This window comes from Equus quagga, chromosome 5 (genome assembly GCF_021613505.1).
Source record: "Equus quagga isolate Etosha38 chromosome 5, UCLA_HA_Equagga_1.0, whole genome shotgun sequence".
Taxonomy (NCBI): Eukaryota; Metazoa; Chordata; class Mammalia; order Perissodactyla; family Equidae; genus Equus; species Equus quagga.
In genome coordinates this window covers 64899273-64912113 of record NC_060271.1, presented here as the reverse complement: position 1 = coordinate 64912113, position 12841 = coordinate 64899273, and the positions used below count along the sequence as shown (strand labels likewise).

General features: G+C 46.6%; 1 gene segment (V, D, J or C); it reads right to left on the bottom strand.

Annotated features, from left to right (window-relative positions):
* Window positions 1–11733: 11733 nt before the first annotated feature.
* LOC124239634 (probable non-functional immunoglobulin kappa variable 6D-41) lies at window positions 11734–12511 on the bottom strand. The segment is given in 2 exon segments: window positions 11734–12248; window positions 12463–12511. Coding segments are annotated over 2 exon segments (564 nt in total).
* Window positions 12512–12841: the final 330 nt, after the last annotated feature.

Sequence of the window (12841 nt, the reverse complement as noted above, 5' to 3'; positions counted from 1 at the left end):
ATCCTGAGGAGCCAATGGATGAGTCCATTCCTTATAACCTAAACGGTACTAGTGAGCCTCTAAAGAAAGGATGGACATGGAGTGGGAGCATGAACAGAGAGATCCATGGGCCTCAGGGAGCAGAGGACAGTTTCAAGTTGGTTTATGCCTCTGCTTCATTGTCAGGCTTGGACTCTTCCTCAGTGTCTAAGAGTTAAGTCTAAACAACTCTGTATATTTCACTGTAATTTCCAAAATCCATTTGATAACATGATCTATGCATCAAGGGCTAAGGTTCCAGCTCAGAATCTACAGCAGGAAACATGCTTATCCTGAAAACTCATCACCAGGAGACAGAGGAGCTGGGCCTGGAAGATCATCTTGGAGTATCCTCGGAATCAGCTGCCTCTGGAAGACAAAGCAAGAGGGATGGGGCTGGGCAGGTAGTTAACTGTCAGGGCTGCTCTGGAATTGGGGTCTGTACCTCAGGGTTAAATAAGCACAAGTTTCCTTTGAGTCAATTTGCATGTCTGGTGGCCTGACCAGGGCTCTTCTCTGGTGCCCTCTCAGGGCTGGCAGGCTCACCCTATCTGCAGCTGGAGGAGGAGGTGGAGGTGACGGAACTTCTGTGGAGGGACAGTGGAGCTTCTGCTCCCACAGAAGCTAAGGCTGGATTGAGTGGGACCAGTCAGGCTGCCTCATTTACAGGGCTCCTCTCCAGAGGCAGGGACTGAGCTCACCCCAGAGATGGAAAATCACCTGCAGATGATCATTCAAGGATCTATTCTTACAGAAATGGGGGCTTATTCTGCTTTCTTCTCAATGAGATGCCAAGTTAACCATTGATCAAAGCCCAAACCAGACAATTAGTTATCATATGAGAGTCAAGCCAACCTGTCTTCATCACAGAGAACATAGCTCTGAATATACACAAAGACCACCAGAGAAGACAGGTAACTAAAATTAAAATAAACTGTTGTTGAAGGAAATAGTTAATACGAGAAGCCAGATGCCCACAGAGAGGATGTGGACACATGCTGCCGACTCAACAATGCAGCAGCTTGTCCAGCCCACATCTCGGGAGAAGGGACGTTGTTCTGCTGCCTTGGACACCACAGCTGTGGCCCTTTACTTCTTTATTGTGTGTTGGAAGCTGGAGAGGCCCAGGGTGTCATGTCAGGTCCTCTGCACTATTTTCAGCCCTTTGGGTAAAATTTGTAGCTCTGGGGTTCCCATAGACAGGACCCAGAGATGACTATGGGGGTGAGGATTTTGAGAACCTCCTGGGATGTCAGGAAGTTCTCCTCGGTGTCCTCCTGGCTGCCTCCATGGAGCATGCCTTCTGTCTGTTTCAATGTGGTGGCTTTCTTTCTTTCTGTCTGTCTGTCTGTCTGTCTGTTGGCAGCCTCCCTAAGAGGGACTCTGTCAGTTACCACATGGGGCAAACAGAACACAGTAGAGGAACGAGGTGGTGGACAAGTCCTCAGGGACAGGACACAGACCAATCAGACTGTTTTGACTTTAGAGCCTACATTGTCCAGTGAACCTGAGACCTGGGCAAACAAGACTGAACAATCCCATCACTGCTGCACTTAGAATCCCTTAAGAATTTCAGGAGGCATTTAGGAATGGAATAATCTCTCCTCACTGGAGGTAGTGACTTTTGCTGATTCTACAAAAGAATTTTTCATGACCAAGGAAAGGAATCATCATGCTGAGGAGACTTTAAATGGAAACAAGGATCCTGGTGTGGTCAGAGAGGGAGGGCAGCTCTGTAAGGCCCTGTGTGGTCATGAAAGTGACAGGTCACTCTGTACCTGCCAGACAGGGACAGCATTAAGCTTAAAGCAGAGAGATTCAGTAGCCATCTCTGTGGCAGATTCCCCCAATGGGCAGTGGGAAACCAGCTCTAGACCAAGTGTTACTGATCCAGGTGGTGTGGGACCAAAGGGTGGGTGTTGTGTGTGATGGAACCAAGCTCATAACTCTAAGAGCACAGGCCCTACAGGCAAATGGGATGTCCCCTGAGGGAGACAGGAGTGGAGGGTGAAGACTGGGTTTACACAAAGTTTCTGTATCCTGGTGAAAGCTCTTCAAAATTGTCCCTTTTTTGAAGACTTCATAGTCATTGCTCAAGTGAGACATGCCTGCCCACTGGAAACAGAGATTTTCAACCATATAAATTTAGTATCTCCTCAACATCCAAAGCAGGGTCAGCTTTTCCCCAAAATTGGGCAAAGTCTTGAAAACAGAGCTGTGAGGACGGGAGCTCAGTCTGCCCCTTGGAGAGCTCTGCAGTTCTTGTGGGGGAAGGTAGGTCTTCCCTCACCCCTGGTCCTGAGGAAGAGAGGAGAAGGTTCCTGTGATGTCCCAGGGGATGGGGAAGGAGTGTCTCCATAGTGCAGCTTCAGAACAGCAGTGAGATGCTGCCCCAGCCTCCATCGGGGGAGCAAAATACACTTCCCCACCTCCTAGCCGGGAAAATCCCTTTTCCTCTTTAAAGTCTTTTCTCAAGCTGTCTCTTCTGTGCAGTGTTCCTGACCCAGCCACCTGGTTTGTACCTCTTGTCTCCACACTCCCAGCTTGCCTTTCTCAGTAACCACAGCCTATGTCAGTTATGCAACAATCATTTATCAATCTAAAGGCTCATCTTCCCCAAAAGACAGTGACTTCCTTGAAAGCAGAGACTAAAGATTTCACTATTTGTATCTGTTGGATCTCGCAAAGGCCAGTAGCCCCATCCTGGAAGAACAAGCACTCACCAGCAGGGACAAGCCAGAGATAATTCAGGATAATCTCCCCTTTTTAAAGTCCTGAAATTAATCACATCTGCAAAGGCCCTTGCACAATGTAAGCTAACATATTCACAGGTTCTGGGGATTAGGATGTAGACACCTTTGGGGGGACATTGTTCAGCCTACCACACCTCTCTTATCATCTCCACACTGTATTCCCCTAAAGTAGAATCCAAAATCACATGCCTGAGAGGAGAGAACAAGGAGCAATAACAGATTTACGAAGCAATAGAGCTGGAAGGAATCTGAGACTCGGGGACCCTCTGGTCTGGGGACTTTAAGTGTTAGATGACTCTTCCTTACTTTTAATGTGAACTTTTTGGGGTGCAAATCTTTGTTCAGAGGTTTCTCTGATTTCATGACACATAAGAAAGGAGTTGCTGTTTAAGCCCAACCTAAGAGAGATTGGTAAATGGAAATTAAATGTTTCTCAAATTTTCTGAATTTTTTGACCATCAAAAGGGAGAAATGGCAAGAATTTAGATCAGAGATACCCTCCAAGGATGAAAGATTTGCCAACTTAGGTCAGGTCACCCATTGACAAGGATTCCTATTCAGGCAGCAGATTTGAGAGGAATAGGAAACACTGAGAGAAGAGGAGGGAAGAGACAGGGAAAGAAGATAGACAGTGAAAGGCACATTAGCAGGACAGCTACCAGTGAGCATGACTGGATCTCAGCCTCAACATGGAAATGCTAAATATTTCTGGGTTATTCCACCCAAGAGGTGGGGCAGCTGGGGTATCCATGCACCTCCTCCTGTCAGTCACTGATTGAAGGCTGCCCTGGGGGTGTTCATTCCAAGCCCTCCAGCATGCCATGCATGCAGGCAGAGCTGCTGTTCTCAGCTTCGGACAGGGCACTGAGGCACAGATAGGGCCCTCGGAAGTCAGCAGAAGTACATGGAAGTGACAAGGCTGAGGGTACCAACAGGGACTGCTACATCCACCCAGAAAAGAATCTGTATTTTCAATACAGAGCTCCTACACGTACTGAATCTCTGGAACAGGGTTCTGGTTAGCTGGTTGCAAACAGGTTCTCTAGAAACTGAGGCCCCAGCCGCCATCAGGAGGTTTGTGTACAGGCTGCAGCACTGTGGTTTGGCCACCCGTAGTCATGCATGCAGGAATACTCCATGGTGTCTTCAGGCTCCAGGGCACTGATGCTGAAGGCATAGCTGGTTCCACTTCCCCTGCTGCTGAACCGAGCTGAGACACCAGGGTCAAGGTCAAAACATGAGAGATATATCAAATCTTTGTCTAAGTTTTATCTGGATCTAAGACGTTTTTCCATGTACATAGGCACTGGCTTGACAGGAAATATGGACTCTCTTTCCCGGAGATGCAAACAGGGAGGCTGATGTCCCCACTCACTGCTAAAGAGTAAAACGGAAAAGTAGGGAAAAGTGACATTTATGGTGCATGGCAGGGTGCATGCACCTAGTACAGCCACCCTTACTTAGGAGACAGAGCTGACTAAACTGGCCTCTCCACAGGGCCTCCCAACTGACCTGCCATCCAGAAAGCCAAGCTCCAGAGGAGCTGCACCTGAGCCCCTAGAAAGATGCTAGTAGGGAGTGTTCAGGGCCTGGGAGTGCATCAACAGTTATATAGACCTGGGCTAGGGTGGGGGAGGGGGATGTGACATAGGGCAGACCGAAAAAGCCTTCAAGGAAGATAGTCCCCTGGGACTATGAGGGTTTATGACCTGAGACAAGACCAGTACTCTGGTGAAAATGCCAGAAATATTTAGGAGGAAATTTTTCTATTCCTTGACAATGAGCAGAAAGAAAATGATGCCCCTGCCTAGAGAAAAAGCAAGAATCAGCTCTTCTGTGCTACTTCTCTTCTTAGACAGCCTGGAACTACAGGAGATTTTAGAGTTCAGGAGTAGATTGACAGTCAGTACGTGGGGACCCCCAAGTGTAGAGGGTGTCAGTATAATTGGTATAAACTTCTTCAATAATTCCAGTGCTCACCTGTTGCTTTTTTCTATTGATCACCAAGCCATCTGCCTTCTGAATGGGGACTCTCATGTCTCATTTTCCAGACTCATCTCCACACATCTTTGGGTGAAGCCCAAGGGGTCCATCCAACCTCCACAAAGGGACCTGAGAGCCATTGCTTTCAGGGGCCATGTGGAGACATCAATGAAGACGAGACCCAACCTGCATGACAGGCAGAGTGTCCACTGATGAAATGGGCTTCCTGATGAGAACCAACTCAGGTCCCCATGATCTTTGATAAGCGGTCCCACTCTCAGTCTCCTAACGCTGTGGCCATAGGTCTGAAGTCTAAGTCCCTTCTCACACACACAGCCTTCCTCAGGACTCACTCTGGCCTCCTCCATGCTGTGAGTCAAGAATCACCATCAGGCTTTTCTCCTTGGGAATCCAACACTTACAGCCTGGAAGCTTTTCTTTGTAAATCCTCAAACTGCACCCTCTGATGGGAACCTGGTTGGATGAGTCAGCATCTCCCCTTCAAAATCAACTGAGAGTGGAGGGAAAACCTGCCAATATGTTAGTGTTGAGCCGACCAATGCAATCCTTGACTCTACATCTTTCCAAATTTTATTGATCACAATCATATTTTAGTGACCATTGGAGGACAGGTAAATCAAGGGAAGTCTGAGGCTGTTTTGGTGCTTAGGCTATAAGAAGAGAAATGGAGACAAAGAGAGTAGAATTCTTAAACTCTTCAAAGTGGTCTAGTTTCTCTAGCCATGGGCATGATATTACTAGGGTGCCAAGGAGGGCATAACTTATTATGGTTTCCTGACAGTCATGCCACTGACTCCCCATAAATACACACACACAAACATATGATAATTCCTGTCCTGTACTAAAGAGCAAGTCCAAGGCCCAGCCAGGCTTTTCCCTTTATGTTCTTTTCTGTATAAGTTAGAATAATTTTAGAAGCAAGTGAAAGAAGCAATAGAAAAAGGTTAAACAATCACAAGAAGACTGAAGGTTGGAGCTGTTAGATTGGTGCAGCAGCTCAGTGAGAGCAGAAAGACCCAGGTTGTTTCGTATTTCTGCTTCGCCACCTTCAACACATTGACTTTTAATCTTGAGTTTAATGTCTCATGGTCTCATGAGGGCTGCACAACTCTGAACATCATGTCTTCTCATACTTGTTCCAGGAAGAAATGCAGGGCAAAGCTCTTTACCTCTCCTCTTCCTATGAAGGATCGAAATCCTTCCAGAAAAACCTGAGCCAACCTCACTCTCCTTCATCTCACTGCCCAAGGTGGTCATAGGTGCCCCCTAGACCCTGCTTTCCCCTGGGACTGGGAGAGGGTTCAGCTATCCTCACTATGCACAGCAGGTGAAGGAGGAAGGTTGCTGTGGATGTGGCCAAGTTAACCTGGATGCAGAGGAGAGACAACAAGGGCATCTCTAGCTTGTGGGTTGGAACACGCCAGGCTCTAATGTTAACAATGAAGCCAAGTTTCTAATTTTTCAGGAGACAATGTCAGCTTCAGCGACTGTGGAAATGTGGCAAGGACAGGCCCTCAGGTACTGGAATAAGTGGGAAGATTAGAAACAGGTCCTCAAGCAGGGTGAAGTTTGGCTTGCACTGCCCAAGAGCTGCCTGGCTTTGAGCTGAACCATAGAGGAAACAGCTGCTCTCCTGGGTTATGGGGCTGAGGACCTGGGGGATGAATGGCCCTGCAACGGGCTGACTGTCAGGGGCAGGGAAGAACAGTGCTCATACCTGACGAGCACTGAACCAAGACTAGTGTCCAGCAGCCGGGGTGACAACTGGAGTGACCAGGACCTCAGAGCTGGGTCTGGGACTGTGGGGCCGACTGTTCTCTGAGCTGATCTCACTTGTCCTGAGTGGCCGTGACCCTGCTGGAGCCCAGAGAGGCAGGGTCAGCAATGTCCCCCTGCCCAGTGTCTTCACTCAGGCAGACTCTGTCCCAGTTAGAAAGAAAGGGTGTATGTGTTAAATAAATAAGTAAATAAGCAAACAAATCACTTATATATAAGCACTATATGTAAGTTTTATATATTAAATGAGTATTTTGTATATAAATTATATTTGTATATACTATGTATCTATAACATATAGATACATATAAATATAATGTGCATAGATATAACTTTAATTGTTGGTATAATGTGATTTTAAACTTTGACAAGTAAATGAGCAAGGACATTGAAAACCAGCCACGGGTTCATGGCCCTATGGCCCCTTCCTCACTACAGAGCCCACATGTCAGGAAGCCCAGGACTCTACCCCATGTCCTGCTGGTCCAAGCAGGGACCTGCCCATCCTGAGGACTCTGAGGGACTGAGGGGTTCTGGGGACCCTGTGAAGCAGCAGGTGCAAGGAGACGTGCAGGGGGTCTGGGTCAGAGAGAAGAGGTTTTTTCTCTCCAGAGCTCAGCCCGTGGGCAATGCCTCCCCTGGGGCTTCAGTCAGTAGCAGCCACACAGGTGACCTCAGGGACGAGTGTGGTTACAGGACAAAACCACCCACAGCCTGTCCACAGCTCACGTTTGACTGGAGGGAGGAGGGACCTCCCTGCCAAGCTTTTATTGCTACTCATGGCTGCCAGGACTTGGTCTCAATGGTTGGTGTCACCCCCCATGTGCCAACCTCTGAGTATTTGTCTTTTACTTTCTGGTTTTCCATGCCACAACTTGCCAACAACAACTCTTCCACAAGGATTCGTGAAGTGGAGTGCTCCAGTCAGTGATGCAGAGAAGATGGCCTGGAGATGCCAGACTGAGGAGGTGGGAAGGGAGTGCCAGGAGGAGAGGGGATGCAATTTCAGAGCTGTTGACCCAGACTCTTTCTCCTGAGAAGGCCCCAGAGATCATAGCAGGCCCAGGGCAGGAGCAGAAGCTCGGGTGAGGTTTGTGCCTGGAGTGGTGACAGGAAGAGGATGTTTGTGCACTGAAGGCAGCTCAAATGATGGTGGTGAGAGTGACACCTACCTAGACCCACTTCCCCCACCGGGCAGACATCACATCCAGGCGGCAGTGTGAGTGAGTAGCAGCTTGGGAGCTGGTCCTCACTTCTACTGATTTCAGGCAGGATGATGTTAATACTCTGGCTGGCCCTACAAATCTGCAGGTTATGGTGACCCTCTCTCCTGGGACACAGGAAAGGAGCTTGAAGAGGGGATCCACACCATGTCCCCTCCAGCATCTAGGTGGGGAAGCAAGTGTGAACATCCCCAAACATCAATATCAGGCGGAGAGCTCGTTCAGTTTGATGTATTTCTGTTCGGAAAACAAAACAGTCTAATGGCTTCATCTTCAAGGAAATGTCCAAGTTTAATGCAAACAAACTGAAGATGAACCTTGAGTCCTCCTTCCTCACCAGAGTCAGAGCAGCAGGAAGACAAAGCTGCAGTCCAGACGTCCCTGAAGGGCCTCCTGAGGCTAATCCTGCTCAGAGAGGGTAGGGATGATCTCTGGGGACACAGCCATCGCAGAGGAGATGGGCAAGCACTGGCTTCCAGCCACAGAGCACAGAGCACACAGCAGGTTTTCTCCACCACTCAGCACAATGGCAGCTCCTCCTAGGTGTCCCCATCACACCAGACAACCCATTCAAACCTCAGGGGCTCCCTTTGATAATGGTACAGTATCACTCTTACTTTCTCAGTATTTCTAAGATCAGGCCTGTGTCTTTTGTTTACTGTGGAATTTGTCTGCTATCTAATGACAGTTTTATGATGCAGCAACTTATATGATTTTTGTTGTGGGTGCTGAGATAATCTTGACTGTGAGCCTTTGCACTGTTACGAAGTTGATACTATTACATCCATTACTAGGCCAGACTCTGTACGGAACACAAAATGATCCTTACCTAGCTGAGAACAAAAGGTTAATCAGGAATTTAGCAAAGATATTGATCACAAGACAACTAAGGGCTGGGTTCTGTGATCCACATGAGATGCCAAAGATGTGGTTTTGGAAAAGAAAGATGGGCCGGGAGGGAACCTGCAGGCATAATGGCAGGAGGTGGGGTGGGAAGCAGAGGGCTCCTGGTCTAGATCTGTCCTCCCAGCCTCATTCCTCCCATCCAGAAACCCTTCCAGAGCAGCTCTGAGAAGCGCAGTAGCCACACCAGTGAGAAAGCCTCTGAGGCCACCCAGTCCTCTGGACCAACAGCTGGTGAGTTTTATGCTTTGAGCTATATCACTGTGAGTGGCTAAGCGTAAACTTTTAGGCCATTACTAAATAGTAGAACTTTCTCTGACAATGAAAATGTCTATATCTGTGCCATCCAACATGGTAATCATTAACCACATGTGGCTATTCAGCACTTAAAATGTAGCTAGTGCAACTAAGCACAGAGTGTCCCATAGCCACTGCACCAAGCTGGGCTATGCTGTGGACAAGGTGGACAAAGCACGGTGTCAATCTTTGGAGTCTTCCCTGGTTTCTTCAGCCCCCAGGTAGGTGACAGAGACCCTCTCTCTTGGAGAGGGAAACTGGAAACTGGGGCCCACAGCGTTGCCACTAGAATCTGGAGATGCAGACCAAACACAAATGTGCCCCAGTATTGATGACATCCCACCCATGGTCTTCCCAGTAAGGTCATGCTGGCTGAACAAATGGGACTGTAAACATGCACTGAGCAATGATCTCAATCTCAGTCCCATGGGTCATATGCACCCTCACATGAGCCGCCCTCCATTCCCTTTCTCAGCTGGAGCCACAGCACAGGACCCAGAGGGCCAGAGCCCTGTGTCCACAGCCCTGTGCTGCCTCTGCCTGACATGGATCCTGCCCAGAGGCAGTGACCAACCACTGATAAGGGCTTGAGAGGCAGGGATGGGTTTGGGTGAACATGCAAAGCAACAAGACATGCAGATCTGGGCTTCCAGCTTCTGAACAGAGGACACATTCCGTCTCATGGGTGAGACCCACACCAAGGGGCTTGATGAAAAATATTACAAATTTTACCCTTTAAAGGAATAAAATCACAGAAGACATCTGGTTGCTATAAGACTAGTTGGCTTTTGTAATACAAGAAAAGATTTTTTTTCAATAAACACTTAGTGGTTCATCTGGAATCTCCTGGTCCCCGCACTTCCCAGGATGTTTCCCTGGTCATTGGACGTGGTATTCAGTCACAGGGTCACAGGGCTGCCTCCTCCTCATTCAGAGTGCATCTCAGATGTGACCCAGAGACCCTCACTGATCGCTGCAGGTGGACAGTCTCCCCCTCCAGACTCTACAACCTCTCGCCTGATGTGTTAATAGAACTTAACCATCCCTGAAATTATTCCATCCACTTCCACCACATAGTTATTGTTCCTGGATGGCTCCCTCCTCTGCTACCACTAGAATGGAAGAACTTGGATCAACAATTGTCTTATTTACTCATGTGCAACTGCCCCTCACACGACGGCTTTAACTTATTCCTAAAAACTCTAAAACTAAGTGAAAAGCTATTAATGGAAGTGTATTTCCATTCTTTCTTAGTGTAGAGAATATGATTCATTCCACTCATCTCCTGACATTTAATTATTTTCACGTACAAAAAAAGATCAATTGGACAATAAAAAACAAGTTTGTATGAGTAGCAAGCAACATTTTGAATTTAAATAAAACAGTTGTATATAAAATGTAAAGTGTTTACCAAAGAGGCAGGGAAAGACCTAACGGTGGGTGGTGCTTGATGGAGACGGTGGGGAGAGTCAGGCCTTGGAAGGCAGTGGAGAGGCTGATGATTGACTTCAATCTCAGGACCACATGTGTCTAAGGGCAATTTTCTTTTCCTTAAGCTTTGATACCAGAAGGAGCTCCTGATGGGGAAGATTTTGGCATATTCACATAATTTCAAGCTGTGATGTGGAAAAGAATGGTGAGTGTCTGCCTGCACCCTCCATGCAGAAATATCACTTCTTATATTGTATTTTCTCACTTTGGGATAAAGTATGAGTGGTACTTAGAAAAAAAATTGATCAAAAACTAGCAGAACTTCTGTGGCCAAATGTGGTGAAAGCCATTAAAGAAAATGTCACTGACTGTGATATGTCTGTATTTCTAGTGCTTTGATTGGACACCAAAAATTATTGTTGAATGAATGAATAAGTGGACAGAAAACATAGTCAAACAAATGAACTTAAGTTCTTCTTGATAATAAAAAAATGTCAAGAAGGAACTCGTCCCGACAATCAAGACTGGTGAAAGTAAAAGGAAGTGATTTTTCAAAGTGCAGCTTGAATTTGTATGTGGGTGAGGGAGAAGATAGTCAAAGTCTCTGATAAGCAGTAAAGAATGTTCCTTCTTAGGGTGAAGATGATCTCCTGTATTTCACATGACAGTCAGGATAGGAAATGAAAATGTCCATTGAACTTTCCCAACCTTACTTGAGCTCTCAAGCTACATTCTCTTTTGTTTATCGACTTGATATATAGAACCTTTGATATAGGGACTCTAAAGAGGGAACTTGAGTTTCCTGATTTCAACCTCTTTGACCTGGAGCCCTGTGCTGCTCCCAAGACTGGCAATAGAGGACTCAGATTCCCTCCTTTATTCCTGCTAAACATCCTCCCTGGGAGAGTCTACTTTTCCCAAGCTTTACACACATGTCTACAGTCTTGTTACCAATGGGCCAGTTTTCACAAGACTATAGCTAAATATCTAGCGCCTCCTGCATTCTCAGTCATAATACTCCACTGGCAAAAGTGAACCTTAGTTCTAATCTGACTTGATAGATGTCCAGCCTTCAGGGTCCGTGTTGGCACGGGGTTAAATTGTCACTCCTTTGAACCCATGATAACCAAAACCTGAATCAACGGGCTCTGTCAATTCAGTTCCAGTTTAAGTCTTGGTTGTTTCACAATCTTCCTATTCAATTCCCTTTTATCGTACATGAGTAACTGTAACCCCTAAAGAAGAAATCCAAAATTTTTACCTACTTGGAAAGGGTGCTTTACGTAAGCATATAGACAGATTAACAGGTAATTATCTTCAAAAATTTTTCACTTAGTGTGAAGAATTACTGTGGGTGAAGATGAAAGGAGGATTTGAGACAGTCCCTCTTGGGATTCATCTCTGTTGGGGGTGAGCCAGACTTGTGGTATTGGTGAGCTCATTGCCCCAACTGCACCTGCAAGAATCAGAAGAAGTGCATGATTTTGCCCAGTTTCTCTGTTCACCATTGCTGAGCAAGTTTTTGTTCTAGGTTGTAACATGGTGTAAAGATGATAATAGCTATGCTGACAGTAATAAGTTGCAGCATCTTCAGCTTCTGGCCTACTGATGGTGAGTGTGAAATCTGTCCCAGATCGACTGCCACTGAATCGTGCTGGGACCCCCGAAATGGACTCGGAAACATACTTTATAGTGGGCTTTGGAGGTTGATTTGGCTTCTGCTGGTACCAGTGTAAGTAGTTGCTAATGCCCTGATTGGCCCGTCAGGTGATGGTGGCTTTCTCCCCTGGAGTCCCAGACAGGAAGGCTGGAGACTGGGTCAGCACAATCTCACCACTGGAGGCTGGAACCACACATGAACCATTACCAGAACATAACTATACGTAAATGGAAGTCACCATCAACCTAGTTACATACAGGAAAGGATATTATTTATTTTTTAAAATATCAGACTTAAGCAGTAAGCCAAATTCAGGTGGTGAAGGATTCTCAATGAAGAAAACAAATCAGCAATTGAAATAATATCCCTACTTTTATCTTTGTCCAATTATTCTCACCTAGATCCCAGAGGAGCAGAAGCCCAAGGAGCTGTGATGGGGACACCATCTTGCTGCTCTTGACTTGTCTCTTTTGCTCTCTCCACATCTCAAGATAAAGAGCTCCTTATAAGACTGTGAGAGGCAAGACCACTTCAGATGTAGGAGGAAGGATATATGCAAATTATGGGGATTTCATATTAGCTTAACAACTCAGATATGTTTGTCAGGAAACTGCTCTCCCTTCTCCTTGCTCCGAGTGTGTTAGGTCTCCCTCTGCTGGCCATCTAGAGCTGAGAGATGTAGAGATTTATTTTTGAACAGCTTTACTGATATACAATAATAATAAGTACACTGCACGTATTTAATGTATACTATTTGATGAGTTTGGACATATTCA